Raw genomic sequence first — 19,479 nt, forward strand, 5'->3', positions numbered from 1 at the left:
CGTACAGTAATTTTTTATTATCTAAATATACTATATTTCATCTCTAAATTTTAAAAATATCTACTTAAATAAACAGTAATGAACCGTAATAAACAGTGAATACTGATAGTGAACAATGCATAAATAATACACTTTTCGGCTCTCTAATCAACAGTGGGACCCACACATTTTTCAAATTCAAAAATAAAATATTATCTCATCTAATCTCACAATCCAAACGTATATTTTTTTTACAAATTATTTCATCTGATCTTAACTCAAAAATTTTACTACTGTTCAAAATATTATAGTGGCAAAGGAACGTAAGCAATATGCTTCAGTATTGAGCTCTACATCATTTTTCATCTAAATTAACCTTTTTCCAAGCTAATAAGTTTAGAAATTGCAGTCGTATTAAGTTACTACTCTCTAGTCAATTTCCTTTATAGAATCACCATTTTATGGACAATATCATTTTCCTTAATTTTAAGAATTGGCTCAAGCTTTAGAGGTTAATTACTGGAGTACTGAAACATGGTTGCCTGAAATGCTAGTTAACGCGGATTTTTGGAGCTTGTTTATACATCATAGATTGTCTGCTTGTTATTGATCATCGTGAAATTCTGTCATTTGTTTGATTTTTCCTGGGTATTGTACATCGGTTTTAGTTGGTTAGCAGTTACAAATTAAGAAGTCATGCGCATGCACACCATGTTTGGATAGAGATATGTTAATACCTCTTATTTACTTCCCTTTCATAGAAATGTTTTTATCCCTTTTAATTTTGATACTTGCAAGAAGTGCCAATTCTTTTTTAATTATTTGTTTAAGGATCTGTTTGTGTTGGTTGCTATGAACTTCCAGTTCTCTTTTGGAGTGAGTTGTACTTCAATTGTATTTCTTAAACACACCAACTTTTAGCTGTAGCCAGAGCATGCATAAGTCATGTTATGCTATCTATATATTAGTTGCATTTATATTCTATATTATTGCTTGGCATGATGCCTTTACTCTGGTGTTTATGTAGATCATGATGGAAAGAGATACAGGCCGACCATGTGGATTTGGGTTCATTACTTATTCTGATCGTCGGGGAATGGAAGATGCTATCCGGGAGATGCATGGACAGGAGTTTGGTGATCGGGTAATCTCAGTGAACAAGGCCGAACCCAAAATGGGAGAAGATTTAGACCATGGTTATATATAGGGGAGGAGGCCACTCATCTGGTGGCAGAGGAAGCTATGGAGGAGGAGACAGGTCTGCTGGGCAAGATGACAGTTTCAAGTGTGGGCGCCCAGGGCATTGGCCAAGGGACTGCCCTTTAGCAGGTGGTGATCGAGGTCGGGGTGGTGGTTCATTTTCTTCACGGTCTAGATTCGGAGGGTCTGGTGGCCGTGGGGATCGCTATTTGGATGATCGATATGATGGAGGTAGGGACCGGTTTGACAGCAGAGACAACAAATATGGGAGCCGTGATCATCGCTCTGTTGGTGACAGGTATCCAAATTCCAACGTCTGGTATTATTTTCAAAACAGTAACAGAAGTAATGCTTTCTGCATTTTGTTTGGGTCTGACTCCTTCTTGTGATGATGGTGGCCATCTGTAATGTTTTGTGAAATATGGTTGGATAGTAAAGAAGATATGTTACAAGGGCAGGTACCCTCATGGTGTCATGGATCCTGTTATCTGTGGTCTGACTTATTTGTAAACAATGCAGGTACCCTCCTGGTGGAGATCGTTTTGCAAGTGATAGGTATGGTGGCTCAGATCGTTATGCTCAAAATGGTTATGTCAAAGACAGGCTACGAGAGGGATGGTAGCTCACGCGGGGCCAATGAAAGGTATGGAAGTACTGGAGGAGGATCAGCAAGGACGAAGGGAAGAAGTTACAGGAACAGACCAGGACCTTATGAACGCCCCGATACGCCAGCCCTGAAATTGATGTCTCAAAATAATCGTCAAATACCATATATATAATCCAAAGAAAATCCCATTTTTCTTATAATAATCTCTGCCATATATAGCATAAACTGCAAATGTGATATTCCATAATTTAGTGTATTTTAGTTGAATGATTATTTTAATTAATTTTAATATTGGTTCTCTTATTTTAAATTTATCGGATTTTTTTGTTGGATTTATTTTATGATTTTTAAGTTGTGAAATTTATTATGATGTGATTTCTTGGTATTAATTATTGTTTTGCATTTAAATTACTATTTTCTTAATTAATTTAATATTGGATTTTAAAATTATTGCATTGTTAGATTTTTATTATTATTTTATTTTAACTAATCAATGCATTTCAATTATTTTATTCAACTTATTGTTTTCAAATTCTTTTCGTTGGATAATTTTTATGACCCAAATTATAAAGATTTGACTTCATTTCTTTCCCTCACTTTTTCTTTTCTTTTTTTTTTTCTGCCTTTTTCGTCTATTTCTTTCCTCTGGCACGTGACACCCCCCTCCCCTCTCTCCCGTCCATTTCTTCGTCCGCCCAGTGCACTGTCGTGTGCCGCCCATTGCTGTCACCGTCACCGTCCCTCCCATTCTCCTTCTCACCAGCCGGCGACCACCCCCCTCTGTTTTCAGCCCCTCCTTTGCCACCAATCTCCCCCACGCATGGCTTCAAGCCGCTACTTCATTTTGCTCCCGTGTCGTTGTGCCTTCGCCGTTCGCCACCAGCTCTTCCCCACACCATCGTTGACCCTTCAGCTACCTAAACCATTCTTCCTCGACTCCGATTTGCCACCCTTGAAGCCCTTCCATCCCCATTTTCGATTTGGGTGTTTTAGTCTACAATCGCCGCCCTCGCCACCACCCACGGCCAACCGCCACCGCTAGTAGTTTCATTAACACCCATAAGCCCTTCCCTAGCCATCCTTACTCTTCGTTTGTCCTCGTTCAAAAGTTGAGTTTTTGAGACCCACGGTTTTAGTCCAAAATACACTGTTGCGTGGCTATGCCGCCACTTCTAGCACCTCTGTGATCATTCAAAAATTATATTGTAGCACTGTAAGTATTTTTCTCAAAGAACTTTGAGATTTAAATGTATTTTTTCGTTAACTCATATTTACTGTGAATTTGTTAGTTGTGCCGGACTGAGTCCGAGAAGTAAGCGGGTCGGTTGGATTGGATAATGAAGTTGTTTGTGTGATTGGTTAATGCTAAGATTTGTTGGGTGTTTCGGGTTTTAATATTGGTGTTTTGAATTTGACGTTGGTTATGGTAGATATTGATGATTTTAGAAAGTGATGATATATTTTAGGATTATGAGGATTTTAGGTTTTGAGGAATTAAAATAGGTTATTTTAAAAGTTTTGACTTAAATATTAAAATACGTGATTGATTGGAAACTTACGGAAATTATGTGATTATTTTTATATGTGATGATTTATAGTTGACTCGACATTTTTTAGAAAAATTCTAAAAAATCTAAGAAATCTAAGTAAATGGGGTTCCTATGCTAGACTTTGCAGAAAAATAAAATAGACTGAGGTCAATTTTGAAAATGTACATGTTGTGTTATGAAAAGAAATGTTAAACGATCTCAATTATTTTTTCTGCATTGCTCATGAGATTCTATATAAGAATAAAATATTTTCTTGCATGACTGGTGTAGACATGAACTTAGTTTTGACATTCTGTTATTGAACTCAAAAATATGAGCGAATATGAAAATTGATAATTTTTGCATGTGGCATGAAGATATTCTAAATCTGTTTTGAAAAATGTGAAATGATCTGATTTTGTTCAATACTCTGCTTTGGAATGATTTGGCATATGAAAAACCTTTGGCACAACGTTATGATTTTGTACTGACTCTGATTCTGATTCTGTTATGACTCTGATTTCTGATTATGTTCTGACTCTGATTCTGATTCTAATTCTGATTATATTCTGGCTTTGATTCTGATTATATTTTACTCCGATATGTGGCCCTGTCACGGGATATAATAGTGACCTCTGACTCTGTCACGGGATACAATAGTGACCTCTGGCCCGTCACGGGATATAATAGTGGTTTTCTGTTTTGAGTGCAATCGTTTTGATATTCATGGTGATTTATGTTCTGCTTGGCTTTCTGCAGAATGCACAACTCTACCACGGGGGTTAAATATGAAATTTTGTTCTGATATGATGATTCAGTTATGTTATGCCAAGGAAATTTTGAATAAAAATGTTTTTCTGAAAATTTCGCTCTTATATTTTTGGTAACATGTTTCGATTTTGCATTCTGAAAACAAGTTTTCTGATTCTGCATTATGAGATAAATATTTTGTTTAAGATTTCAAAGTCTGATAAATGCTCATGTTTACATACTAGTATATGTTCTCTGCTTACTGAGTTGTTAATAACTCACCCCTTATCTCCAATATTTTCAGATAATTTTGGATAATTTAGCTGATGATCAAGATTATGAAGCATTATATGAGATGTCTTAAGAATAGTAGATTAAGAATATAAGGTTTCGATGAGTATTGGCGATGTTTGTTAAGAAATTTCAAAGTATTCTGATGACGTGACATTTTGAAGAATTAATTATATCGAGGATTTGATAAATGAGTTTGTGTGATTATTTAAATCGGAAGTGTTTACGTTTAATTTAAAATTTTTAGAAGTATATTAATAATGTTGGAATTGTTTATTAAGTAACATGAATTAACTTTCTAGACTTTTAGGATAGGAGCGTTACTGCAAAGGAGAAACATCTTAATTACCATATCAGAAAAAAAGCAAGAAGAAGATAAAAGCAGATAATTATTAATAATTTAGGACGTATTTGTTTCACTCTTTATAGGGCCGGGCAACAATTGAAGTATTAAGTGAGTATTTATTAGAAAATCATGTGTCAGCGATCTATCGTAACAAAAGTAATTATTAATATGAAAAGCCGTTGTTACAGTAAGCCATGCTTTCATCATGCAGCTCTTGATAGATATATAGAATATTAAACTGCGTATAAATAGAATATTACTCCAAACTATATATAATGTCATTATAAGCAGCAATAGGACGAGCAACAATAGGACGAGTTTTTCAACGCCGAAGACGTCACTCTTGTGCGCAGCATGGAAGGGACTTCTTCCGATCGATCGATCCTCAGTTTCAGTTGATTAAAGTAGACATTATTTGTTCATATTATCTACGCCTAATTTTTATTTTAGAAAACATCTCATTTCATTTAATTATTATAATTTTTTTAATTTTTAATATAAAATAAAATAAATAATTTAATTTTTTCAAATTTTAAAATAAAAATAATATTAAAAAATATATTCTAATAATATTTTATTTAATTTTTTAATTTTAATCTCAATTTATTTAATCTCGATCCGCAGTGATAAGCTCTTTGATTTTTCTCTGTCACAGTACTTCATGCCAAAAAGAAGAAAAACAATGACAGTGACACTTTCGTTTCCATTTTCTTCGCCCAACATTTCTTTCTTTTCTAAAGCAAACTTTAGAATTAATTGAAGGGCATGGATGCCGTAGATGTTGGGGTTTTGACTCGTTTGAGTTCTGCAGGCAAAACGAGAAATTAAGACCAATGCGTGGAGAGAAAAGCTTGGATATGCAGTACTGAGAATGACTTGGAAACAATAATATGAAACTAAAAATAAATTGGTTAACGGGAGAAAAAGGAAACATGAAGATGATCTCGATATTGACATTTGGGAACCATGAAATTAAAGGATTTTTCAGGTTAATTCATTTCGTCTAAATTAAATTAAGCTGATTGCTACGAAATCAGGACCCTTATAAGCTTAAATATTCTTGCTCTCTACATCAGTAGAATATTCAAAAGACGTACTCGCAGATTGAAAGATCAGAACACTAGTACTGGGAGTCTTGTGCAAGTGGCCGGCATTAATGTATGGCTCAAGACTCAAGTACTTGCTGTGGTCCCCCTGAATTAGAGATCATTATATGACTATACATGCATTCAAGATTCCATCTGCGATTTTAGAGAGATTTTCGTCGATACTAGCAGGGATCATGAGTGGCATTAAAGATAAAGAGAAAGTGAAAGGATGATCGTTATATGTAAGGGATTATATAAAGATAAAGAGAGAGTGGAAGGTATATAGAGAATCATTTCTTATGACTGACGTTTATACATAGTAATTGCATATGATCATTATTTTGGTAAGACCGATTATCATGAATATTATTATTCCATTAATTATTAATTTCTGCAGCTAGCTTAGATATATAATATATGAGTAATGTTGCATGCAATCGTGAAATGCGTAAGCGCCGTGCAGTCGTTTTGAAAAAGAGTGAAGTCCACTATTAAAAAATTATTATTTCATATGGATCCCGTATTTATTCATTTTTTTCAAAATGATTACACGGTATTTGCGCACTCACAACTGTAACTATAATTTCTCTTAATATATATATATTTATATATAACGCCGAAGAAACGTCTAAGGATGATTGTAATATGATAGTATATATCTATTTCATATATGGTTCTCACATGCTAGTATATAAAATTATTAAATTTTATCGACTAATTATTATACAAAGCTCAGTCAAGTCGAGTTTTGTTGGGTATGCATGTGTCATTTACAAATTGAGCGGGTATCTGCTTTCACGAACGAGTTTTTTTTTAACGGAGCGAGTACTGAGCGGGCTATCGAACAGACTAGTTCATTTACAACCCTATTTATAACGTGACTTAATTACTCAAAGAAATATTGTTTAATGTCTTTTTATTTTAAAAAAAATTATAAATTGCTATGAAACCAAGGAAAGAGTTTCACCAAACCATTAAGTCATGAAGATGCCATGAATACTTTATCAAACAATAGGCTGCAGCATTGGCCATACGGCCTCTATGTTGTATTACAACTTTAGGAAATCTTTTTAATAGATTTCTGATCTCAAGAACTAGATTTCTCCAAATGGACATCGACACTCCTCTTTTGTAAGCTCTTGAACAACCAGCAAAACATCACTTTCCACTTGAAAATCATCAATTCTCAATGTCAAACATAACTGAAGATCCCTTAGCAAAGCCAGAAGTTCTACTTCCACATGATCAATGATCTCATAGTCGGGTTTGCTAGCTGTAAAGAGCAGTACCTTACCAGTTTCATATCGGGTTTTCTAATTATTATTCCATAATTGGTTCTAATTAATTTGATTTATTGCCTTAATTTCTTTTGATAACATGAAAAGAACACGTGGGGAAGTAACATTTACTTTTTTTAATTAGTAATTAATTAAGATACTCTAGAATTTTTATAATATACGGTAGTACTTCTCCTGCTCGATCGGTCGTAAATTATTATTCATTAATTTTTTTCTCCTGCTCGATCGGTCGTAAATTAATTATAAGAATCAAATAGTAGTACTTCTCGATCTGTATTTCAAATGGCTGTGCTTTCCCATATAGGTTTCGAAATGAATTAAATAGCACATTAAGTAAAGGAGTCAACATGACAACATATACAGGCAATTAAGAAAGGCAATGGATCTTTCGATCTGTACGTACTTTATTTCTCTTCTGTTTTTTTTTTTTACACGTATATATATATATCAGTTAAGTTTCCCACCGCTTTCGCAGCTGTTACCAGATTCTATTTTTAATTTTTTCCCACCGCTTGGGATTTACTATAAAAGCAATTGTCACCGTCTCATTTTCTACCATTGTCGTTGCTCTAAATTTTCCAAATCTATTTCCTTGCTTCCGTGTTTAAAATTTGCTGTTAGATTTTGCTGCTTGGCTTTCGAATTTCAGATTAAATTCGGTATGCTTTCTGTTTGGTTTTGTGCTCTATTAATTATGAAATTTCCTTTGCTTTCAAAAAATAGTAAATATTTATAGATGTGAAAACAATTTTATGTTTTTTATGATTACAGAAACCATTAATTACAGCTTAGCAAAATTATATTGTAGACTTACAACATCATGATAGAATTACTTTTACATTCATAACATAAAAGACATATACGTAAAAGACATGTCAAGAATTTCTTGGTTGAATATCCTAGACCATTTTTTTTTTAAGTATTTGAAGACTTGGTACTTAAAATTCCAAAAATTGAATCCAAAACTCATAACATGTAATAGATATGTTATATATGTGTCAAACATATAAATTTTCAAATATGAAAAAGGTTGGTATACGTACAGGAAAAAAAAAAACCCCAACAGAAACGAACACATGCATTCATTTATCTACAGATTCACAATAGAAGAAAAAATAAATAAATGTATAAAACAGGAACATCGAAGATATGAAAATTTATTGAGATTTAAGATAACAGAACAATAGAGTGAAAGTAAAATAACAGAAACGATATTAAATTTTCACATCTAACAAAGAAATGATACAAACATTTCAGCCATCAAACATCTGAGATTTCAGGCTTAAAATGATAACAAAAGTAACAAATAAAGAAGAGATGCAGGAATTTACAAAACAAAACAAAAAAATAAAGAAACTTACGAACGCACATCTGGACATGATTGCTTCAAATATATGAATGTCTCCAGAAATAAACCCACATAAAAAAAATACGCCAACTCAGATCTGCAAAAAATGAACATCACATCTTCATTTACTTAATAGAAGAAAAAATTAACAAACAAAATGAGAAAACAGAAGACGATAGAGTAAAAAATCGCAGACGAATGAAAAAGTAAAAATAAATAAAAATAAAGTTTAGATCTGAACATGATAGCTTCAAATATATGAATATCTGTTTAGATCTATAGAGAGAGAAAAAAACAAACATAGCGACCTAAAAACATATACATGGAATCGGATCTGTAGGAAAGTAATTTAATACAAAGAAATATATGAAAAAGCTATAAACATTGACTACGATCTTGTTATGAGCCGACAAAGAGGAACCCTAATCCTTAGGGTTAATGTCTGAAAACTTGAATGGATCGGGTTGTGTCAAGTGTGGGCCTGAATGGCCACAAGTCCATGGGTATATTTTATTTTGAGTTGAGTCCAGTATTTAAGTTATTGAACGAGTCCGTTTGAGTGGTTCCAGATTGTAGTTAAATGGGCCACGAGAGTCAGTATTTTACATGCCAGTTAAGTCCCTTTATTGAGTCTGTTATTACGTGGGTCAGTTATGAGTTAGTGGGTCTCAGGTTGTGGAGTTCGTGGGTTAGTTAGACTTAGTCTCATTGTTAGCATTATTTATATGTTGAAGAGTAATGAAAGAGGTATTCAGATTTCTCAAGTACATTACGAGTACAAACTGGAGGCTAGGCCCCTCGAAGCGCCTACAGAGTTTACATTGTAAACTTCATCAAATTCCTTAAACCATAACAGTGGTCTCAGAGCCGCGTTCCTGCGCCATGGCTGAAGGTACACGCCACGCTCAATTGGCAGAAGTTGTCGTCGCATTAAAAGAGGAGACGGTGCACTTGCATGAAGAACAAAGCAAACAGAAACAAATGCTGGAAGCTGTGTTGTAGCAACTCAACAACTTAGCAGCCAGCTATGAACGATTAGCAGTGCAGTCTGGTAATACACACAAGGGAGAAGGATCATCCAATCCAAAAGGTCAGTTAAAAAATAATCCATTGTTTGAAGGGAATGGGGGTATACATGCTAGAACTCTTAGATTGGATTTCCCCTAGTTTGATGGGTCAGAACCCATGGAATGGATTCTTAAGGCTGAACAATTTTTTGAGTATTTTGAGACACCTAATGAGCAAAAATTACAGATTGCCTACTTCCATATGGAAGGGAATGCATTGTCTTGGTATTCTTACTTAAGGGATTCTAGTCCTATAAGAGGATGGGAGGATTTAATTGCAGCACTTAGGGTGCGCTTTGGACCCTCCACTTATGAGGATCCAATTGGAGCATTCAGCAAACTAAGACAAACAACCACAGTAGAAGAGTATCAAACTGAGTTTGAGACTCTATCTAATAAGATTAAAGGGCTGACAGAAGCATTTCGCATTAGTACATTTATCAGTGGCCTGAGGGATGATTTAAAAATATGGTAACCATGCTTAAACTTGATACAATCTCAACTGCTTTTGGTTTGGCTAAGTTACAGGAGGAAGAAGTGACTAGGAGAAACAAAAGGATGTCAAACAGAAACCAAAACCAGAATTTAACCAATCACCTATATATTCCCAAGCTACCGAGACCACCCTCCATACTCAGATTACCTCCAACACCACCAAGGCCTGAAAACAAAATTCCTATCAATACTTACAATCCAAATAGAAAGCCCACCATTCCCATAAAAAAAAATCACCCCAGCCCAAAAGGGACTTTGTTATTATTGTGATGAGAAGTTTCACCTTGGCCACAAATGTAGTAGACCCAAGCTGTTCCTGTTGGAAGGGATAGAAGGAGAGGAAAAAGAGGAAACCGAATCTAATGAAGGGAAGTTAACAGCTGTAGAATATCAAGGAGTTGAAGAAGAAGAAGAAGAGTTGGGTGAATTGTTAAGTATATCATTACATGCTATGGCAGGCTCATTATCCCCTAAAACCATAAGGGTTGAAGGCAATATTAATCATAAAAAAGTTTTGATTCTTATTGATACAGGTAGCACGCATAGCTTTGTGGATCCATATGTAGCAAGGAAGTCAAAACTACCAGTGGGAGAAAGCAGCTGACAGTTAAAGTGGCTAATGAAGATAGCCTACCTTGCCAAGGTTACTGTAGGGCAGTTCCTATAAACCTACAGAATTTGAGGATTATGGCTAATCTTTATTTATTAACCTTAGGAGGTTGTGATGTTGTTTTGGGAGTGGATTGGTTGAGGAATTTGGGATCAATTTTATGGAATTTTTCTGATCTTACTATGCAATTTGATTTCAGGGGTGCTAAGGTTAAATTACAGGGATTACAACCACCAATTAATGCATTGGAGGAGGAGGAACATGTTCCAAATTTAAATAAAGGGTCTGTGAAAGGACTATGGCTGCACTTGATTGGTGGAGAAAAGACGAAGGTTGAAGGGGAAAAGGAACCTGTTCTTAAGCAGGTTATTAACAATTTTGAAGATGTATTTGTTGAACCTTGTGGCCTGCCTCCACCTCGGAGTCATGACCATAAGATTGAGCTGTTGGAGGGATCAAAACTAGCTTGTGTACGCCCATACAAGTATCCATACTATCAGAAAATAGAGATAGAAAAGTTGGTGGCTGAGATGCAGAAAAGTGGGATAATCAGAGGAAGCCAAAGCCCCTACTCATCACCGGTGTTGTTGGTCAGGAAGGCAGATGGAAGTTGGAGGATGTGTGTGGACTACCGTCCATTAAACAAAAATACAGTGAAAGATAAGTACCCTATCCCAAATGTTGATGAGTTACTTGATGAACTTTATGGGGCAGAAATCTTTTCTAAACTGGATTTGCATTCAGGTTATCATCAAATTAGAATGCATGAAGATGACATACATAAAACAGCATTTAGAACCCATGAGGGTCACTATGAATTTATGGTGATGCCTTTTGGGCTTACTAATGCCCCATCAACTTTCCAAGGGCTGATGAATGAGGTCTTCAGACCTTACTTAAGAAAGTTTGTTTTGGTCTTTTTTGATAATATTCTGATTTACAGCAAATCTTTAGAGGAACACTTACAACATTTGCTTATGGTCTTAGAAACTTTGAGATCCCATCAATTTTATGCAAAGAAGTCCAAATGTGTGTTTGGTTGTCATGAGGTGGAGTATTTAGGTCACTTAATCTCCAAAGAAGGAGTGAAAGCCGAACCCCATAAAATTTCAGCCATGCAAGAATGGCCCCACCCAAAAGTTTGAAGGCCCTAAGAGGATTCCTAGGGTAAACAGGGTATTACAGGAAGTTTGTAAAAGACTATGGAGCCATTGCATCTCCATTAACTGCCCTATTGAAAAAAAATGCTTTCATATGGACAAACAAAGCAAAAGAGGCCTTTGAGAAGCTTAAAACAACGATGGTAAGCCCCCTGTACTACGTTTACCAGATTTCACTAAAGAATTTGTGATTGAATGTGATGCTTCAGGAGAAGAGTTGGGAGCTGTGCTTATGCAGGAAGGAAAACCCATAGCTTTCTTAAGTCAAGGGTTAAAGGGAAGAACCCTAATGTTGTCCACTTATGAAAAGGAGCTTCTGGCATTAGTGATGGCAATCAGAAAATGGAGACATTACTTATTAGGGCACCACTTCAAAGTCAGAATAGATCAACAAGCACTAAAGTATCTACTCGAGCAAAGAGTAGGCACTCCAGCTCAGCAAAAATAGGTTTCAAAACTGTTGGGGTATGATTTTTCAGTCGAATACAGGAGTGGTAAGACCAATAAAGTAGCTGATGCTCTTTCTAGGTTACCCATCATAGAAAAACCAGAAACAGAAACTCAATCCACCAAACCAAACACCAACCCAACCTCCCATAACCATCCACAAAAATCAGAATCCACCAACCACCAAACACAAACCCAACAAGCCAACATCCAAGCCATAAGTCTTCTACAAACTCACTGGATAGACGAGTTAAGGAAAGCTTACCCCCAAGATTCCCAGTTGCAGGAGCTTTTAAGCAACTGCCATCAAGGTCTCTTGGACCAATCCTAGTACCAAATCAAAGATGACCTGCTTTTCTACAAAGGCAGGTTACACCTTGGAAATTTGGTGGCCTTCCAATGTGAGATCCTGCAACAGTTCCACAGTAGTCCATTAGGGGGCTACACGGGAGTGTATAAAACATATGCAAGAGTCAAAAAATAGTTTTTCTGGCCTGGATTAAGAAAGGATGTCAGGACTTTCATCCGTGAATGTGATGTATGCCAGAGAAACAAAGTAGAAAACATTCACCCAGCAGGCCTGCTCCAGCCTTTACCAATACCTACAAGGAATTGAAATGATATAAGTATGGACTTCATTGAAGGTCTACCACCATCAGGAGGGCGTACAGTGATAATGGTGGTAGTGGACAGGTTGAGCAAATATGCTCACTTCATAGCTCTCTCTCACCCTTACACAGCAGCCACGGTGGCAAGGGTATTTCTTGATAATATCTTCAAATTACATGGTTTTCCACTAACAATTGTGAGTGACAGGGATCCAATGTTTACTAGTCAGTTCTGGAGAGAACTATTCAAGATCAGTGGTACTGAGTTACTACTCAGTTCAGCCTACCACTCCCAAATAGACGGCCAAACAAAGATAGTAAACAAAGGACTTGAAGGCTACCTGAGGAGTTTTCGGGAGACAGACCCCGTGACTGGGCACGGTGGTTGGCTCTCGCAGAATATGCATACAACACCTCGAAACATACCTCTACCAAGATCTCGCCATATGAAGTCGTATATGGTCAACCACCCCCAAGGATGATGCCATACGAACTGGGGTCAACAAAAGTTCAAGTAGTAGACGAAGAACTAAGAAATCGGGAGCTCATTAACAAGTTAGTCCGAGAAAACTTGAAGGAAACTCAAGAAAAAATGAAACTTTATGCAGATCGAAAGAGAACAGATCGAGAATTCCATCAAGGAGACAGAGTTTACCTTCGGCTAAAGCCTTACCGACAGATGTCAGTCGCTGTAAGAAGAAATCTCAAGTTATCTCCGAGATACTATGGGCCTTACACAGTGGTGAAAAAAATAGGCAAGGTGACGTACCCGTTAGATCTACCCAAAGAATCGCAGATCTACCCGATATTTCACGTTTCATGTCTCAAAAAGACACTCGGAGAACAGATTCAACCATTAGCAAAGTTACCAAGAGTTACGACAGAAGGAGCATTAGAACCCGAACCTGAAATGATCCTCAATCGATGTCTACTCAAGAAAGGAAGGAAGGCAGGGATTGAGATGCTGGTACAATGGAAAGGCATGGCAGGAGAAGATGCTACGTGGGTGGATCGAGAAGAGTTGCAGCGCCGTTTCCCAGACCTTGAGGGCAGGGTCTTCTAAAGAAGGGAAGTATGTTATGAGCCAACAAAGAGGAACTCTAATCCTTAGGATTAATGTCTAAAAACTTGAGTGGATTGGATTGTGTCAAGTGTGGGCATGAATGGGCCACAAGTCCATGGATATATTTTATTTTGAGTTGAGTCCAATATTTAAGTTATTGAACGAATCCGTTTGAGTGGTTCCAAATTGTAGTTAAATGGGCCACGTGAGTCAGTATTTTACGTGCCAGTTAAGTCCTTTTATTGAGTCAATTGAGTCAGTTATAAGTTAGTGGGTCTTAGGTTGTGGAGTTCGGGGTTAGTTGGACTTTAGTCTCATTGTTAGCATTATTTATATGTTGAAAAGTAATGAAAGAGGTATTGAAAAGTAATGAAAGAGGTATTCAGATTTCTCAAGTACATTACAAACTGGAGGCTAGGCCCGTCGAAGTGCCTACAGAGTTTACATTGTAAACTTCATCAAATTCCTTAAACCATAACAGATCTGAAGATTTCTAGATCTGTAGAGAAATTAAAAAAAAAAAAAACATCGTTCAGATCTCAAGAAAATATATTCAAATATACAAGGATCTGTTTAGATCTTTAAACAAAAAAACTCCAGATATAAGCCAACTAAAAGAAATTTCTATCCATTCCGATTTGCATGTCAGAAGCACAAACAAAACGAAAAAAAAAAAAATTAGAGGGGAAGATAGAAACAGAGAAATAAAACCACTTAAGAAAAAATAAAACCTACAGATGAAAGAAACAAATAGAGTAGGAAAAAAAAAACAGAAATACACGAAAAGGGAGAAGAAGAAAAGGCCAGAAGAAGAAAGGTGAAAAAAAACAAAAACAAAGAGGAGAGGCGGAGGATTAGAGGAGAAACAAATGCATGGAGGGGTATAATGATGTATTTATAGTGGTAGGTATAAAACTAGGGTTTTCTTTTAGCAAAAACGTCGCCGTTTTTGAAATGTCATTGATTTTCCTTCTTTGTTTTCTTTTGGGCTTCAAGTGAGACAAAAAAAAAAAAAAAAAACCTAATAAAATTAAGACTATTAATAAAATTAACAATATTAATTTCACTAATATAATTATAAAATTTCATGATGTAAAAATATATATTCTATTACAATTTTTTTCACAGGTTTATTGTTCCTGTTCTTCTTTTATTATTCTTTATTACTGTTATATTATAGTTATAAACATTATGCAAATCATGTGTATAATATGTATTGTAAACAAGAAAATAAATTCTGAAAACATAGACATAAATATGTGCTCCTTTTGTAGTTAAGATTTCTATGTTATGGTTATCAATATTTTACACATAACAAATGTGATTTTTTTATAATAAAAAATAAAAACTTAAAATATAGATGAAACTCTATCCATTAATATTTAAAATTAAAATATTTTATAAATCTAAATTATCGTTTTGTTGTTTATTGTGGGTTGGCAAGTAATCAATTTTTCATATGTTTTCATGTGTTAAATAATTATATAATTAAATTATTTAACACTTATTTATCGAATATTGTTATACGATTGAAAACTATAGAAATATATATATATATATATGTATAGAAACAAAAAAAAAAGGATATTACGTAACTTTTATTTGCAATCTCACAAATTTTATTCTTATTATATAGTTATTTTTGTTTTTGACAGATAGATAGCCACTTATTATAATTGAATTTAAATAAAAAATATTAACAAATTATATTTTAATATGTTAGTGTAGCTTTATTTAACAAATGACAATATATTATTGGAATAATCATATGATCTTATATAATATATTTCTTTATAATAGGCATTTTGGTTTTGTCACTTTGTACGTGCTTGTCTTCCTGTTCGCTGATTGGCTCTAATTCTACTAATCTTTTATTTATCCCTATCATCAGGTATGTATTATTATTATTTATACAAATAGATGTTGTTATTTATATTTTATAATATTTAATGCATTTATTTCTACAAGGCATCTTGCAAATATATGCAATTGTGATTATTAATTAGAATTGCTCAATATATGTTGTATCTGTATTAAGATTTTTAATTGTAAAGAGTTCAATATCATATTGTCAATTTCTCCTATTCTCATTGCTCTTTTAGCTACCCACTTGAAATAATTATTGAAATGAAATGACATATTATTAAAATGATTACATGATCTTGTATAATATATTTCTTTACAACAGGTGTTTTGGTTTTGTCATTTGTGCTTGTTTTCCTGATCGTTGTTTGGCTCTATTTTTACTGATCTTTTATTTGCCCCTATATTCAGGTACGTTTTATTATTATTTATACAAATAGATGTTATTCAAATTTTTTTTAATTTATATAAATACACCTGTAGTAAAAATAAGTCACTTTTATTTTATAAGTCACGTTTAAAAAAAAGTAAATCTCTAAGTACGTTTATTTTTTTATATGTGATTATTTTTATAATCAATGAAAATTTTAAAATATAGACAAAACTATTACATTTTATAATTATATATATTAACCTATCTTTTATTATTACATATTTTTAGATTTCATAAATGTTATTTTTAAAAATATTTTTTATATTTTTACAATTGGGCACACGTGCAATGCACGTGTTTGTCCTTTACTAATATATATATAACAATTAATAATTGAAAGATATATATGGATAGGATTTATGCGAAAAAATATCAGTTCCTGGAAAAGATCTCTAGAATATAGAAAAGTTTTTATTTATTTTTGGCATATTTTTACATCAGTTTCTATTCTAATAAACAGAGTACTTCAAGTCAACTATGAAGTCTAAAGAAGAATATTTTAATTGCCCCCACACTCTCTCTCTCTCTCTCTCTCTCTCTTTCTCTCTCTCACGCACGCGCGATATCACTCTCCTCTTGTCTATATATTCACTATCAGGGATTCAGGCTGCCACACCCCTTGCATGATTGCATCTCCATAACAAATTTGTACCTGTTGCTAAAAGACAGAGAAAGATCAGAACATGGTAGTTGCCGGACCAGGTGTCGGTGGTGGCGGTTCTGCTCTTCGGTTGACCGACATGAAGGGCCTGAGCCTCCAATTTATCACCGGTCGGTGGTTCATGGTGTTTGCCTCATTTCTCATCATGTCCGCCGCAGGTGCCACCTACATGTTCGGTACCTACTCCAACGACATCAAATCCGTTCTCGGCTATGACCAAACCACCCTCAATTTGCTCAGCTTCTTCAAGGACGTGGGCACTAATGTTGGTGTCCTCTCTGGCCTGATCAACGAGGTCACGCCCCCATGGGTGGTTCTGTCCATTGGTGCAGTCCTCAACTTTTTCGGGTACTTTATGATATGGCTTGCTGTGACCAAAAGAATCGCAACGCCCCATGTTTGGCACATGTGCTTCTACATTTGCATTGGGGCAAACTCGCAGTCTTTTGCCAACACTGGCTCCCTTGTCCCCTGCGTAAAGAACTTCCCGGAAAGTCGAGGCGTTGTGTTGGGGATTTTAAAGGGATACGCGGGTCTCAGTGGCGCTATAATCACACAAATATATCTTGCTATCTATGGGGATGACGCAAAGTCTTTGATTTTGCTTATAGGGTGGCTTCCTGCTGCTATATCTTTAGCTTTTCTTAGAACTATTCGGTACATGAAGGTCATTCGGCAGCCGAACGAACTCAAAGTGTTCTACAATTTCCTCTATATTTCACTCAGTCTTGCAGGTTTTTTGATGATTATGATCATACTACAGAAACAAGTGACGTTCACGCAGGGTGCGTATGGTGGCAGCGCCACGGCAGTGGTTATCTTACTCTTTCTCCCACTTGCTGTTGTTATTTTGGAAGAGTATAAAGTTTGGAACACCAAGAAACTAGAGATGAATAATGCAGCACCCTTGAAAATAATCACTGAGAAGCTGAACCCAGATCAGGCCGCCCCATCTGCACCAGCAGCGTTTTACGGTGCCACAACAAATTCACTCCCCGATCAACCGAGCTCTGAAAAGCAAGTTTCTTGTTGGAAAAATGTATTCAGGCCGCCAGACAGAGGGGAGGATTACACCATACTCCAAGCACTTTTCAGCGTTGACATGCTAATTCTTTTCATGACAGCAATTTGTGGTGTTGGGGGAACGTTAACGGCCATAGACAACTTGGGACAGATTGGGAAATCATACAAGTACCCAAAGCAAAGCATAAGCACTTTCGTGTCGCTCGTGAGCATCTGGAATTATCTTGGACGGGTAGCCTCGGGATTTGGCTCAGAAATTGTTCTAAAAAAGTACAACTTCCCTCGGCCCCTCATGCTCACTCTGACCCTCGTATTATCATGTGCTGGTCATCTTATAATCGCGTTCAACGTCCCAAACGGACTTTACGCAGCATCGGTTATCATTGGGTTTTGTTTTGGTGCACAATGGCCATTAATTTTCGCAATAATTTCTGAACTTTTTGGCCTCAAGTATTACTCTACTTTGTACAATTTTGGGTCGGTGGCCAGCCCTATCGGACTATATTTGCTCAATGTGAGAGTCACCGGGAATTTATACGACAAGGAGGCTGAGAAGCAAATGGCAGCATTGGGGCTGAAAAGGGAAGCTGGGAAGGAGTTAGATTGTAGTGGGGTCGAATGCTTCAAGTTGTCTTTCATTATAATTACGGCGGTGACTTTATTCGGTGCAATTGTATCGCTCCTTTTGGTGCTCCGGACAAGGAAGTTCTATAAGAGTGACATTTATAAGAAGTTCCGGGAACAGGCAGCTAAGGAGGCCGAGACGGAGATGGCAATGGCCACAAATGGTGCTGGATCATCGTAGGCCAAATTATGGTACTGAAGGCCTAGATAATATCGTCCTTACCAAAAACCACCAAGTAGTTATATATATATATACACTAGTAAGGGCAGATACGTGCATTGCACGTGTGCCCAATTGAAAAAATACAATAAAATGATAATTTAAATTCATATAATTTCTTAATTTTAAATATCAATGGATAGAATTTCTTCTATATTTTAAGATTTTATTTCTAGTCATAAAAAAATCAAATATGTTATCTATAAAATCACATATTTTAAGATTTTAGGCTTCAGACACAATTTTGTTAAATACAAAAGAAAATATAGTAAAGGCTTGCAGCAAGAAATAAAAAGATAGAAAATATGAATAAAATTGTAAAAAGGGAAAAATAAGATAACAAAAGTCAAGTTCCAAGTATGCCCAATTGCAAAAATATAGAAAATATTCTAAAAATAGAATTTTCTTGTAAAAACAAGTAATAAGAAAGAACAAATTAAAAAATGTAGTTATAAAATGTAATAGATGGTAATATCCGACAAATTTACATATATGATAATAAATTAAATTTTACTTGGCTACCTGTCAATTCACAATGAACAAAAAAAATGAGAGTATAAATATATCAAAATTTCCGAATTTAACTATGAATAGGCAATTACATTTATATTTTAACATTTTTTCTCTGATCATAAAAAAAAAGATCATATATGTTATCTAGAAAACATTCATAACTATAAGATAGAAATTTTCACAAACACATTTATAACTACACAGAAATACTTTATACCTATATATTACAATGATTTAAACTTTTGGAAAGAAGTTT

General features: G+C 35.1%; 1 protein-coding gene and 1 pseudogene across 1 annotated transcript; both read left to right on the plus strand.

The window, feature by feature from the left end:
* The first annotated feature begins 1,006 nt into the window (after window positions 1-1,006).
* LOC109020024 lies at window positions 1,007-1,958 on the plus strand (annotated as a pseudogene).
* Window positions 1,959-16,865: 14,907 nt separating this feature from the next.
* On the plus strand, window positions 16,866-18,671 carry LOC108984541 (protein NUCLEAR FUSION DEFECTIVE 4-like). Its single transcript, XM_018956529.2, has one exon. It carries the CDS (start codon window positions 16,866-16,868, stop codon window positions 18,669-18,671), a length of 1,806 nt encoding a protein of 601 aa, XP_018812074.1.
* The last annotated feature ends 808 nt before the right edge of the window (window positions 18,672-19,479 follow it).

The sequence above is a fragment of the Juglans regia genome, chromosome 7, assembly GCF_001411555.2.
Source record: "Juglans regia cultivar Chandler chromosome 7, Walnut 2.0, whole genome shotgun sequence".
In the NCBI taxonomy this organism is placed as follows: Eukaryota; Viridiplantae; Streptophyta; class Magnoliopsida; order Fagales; family Juglandaceae; genus Juglans; species Juglans regia.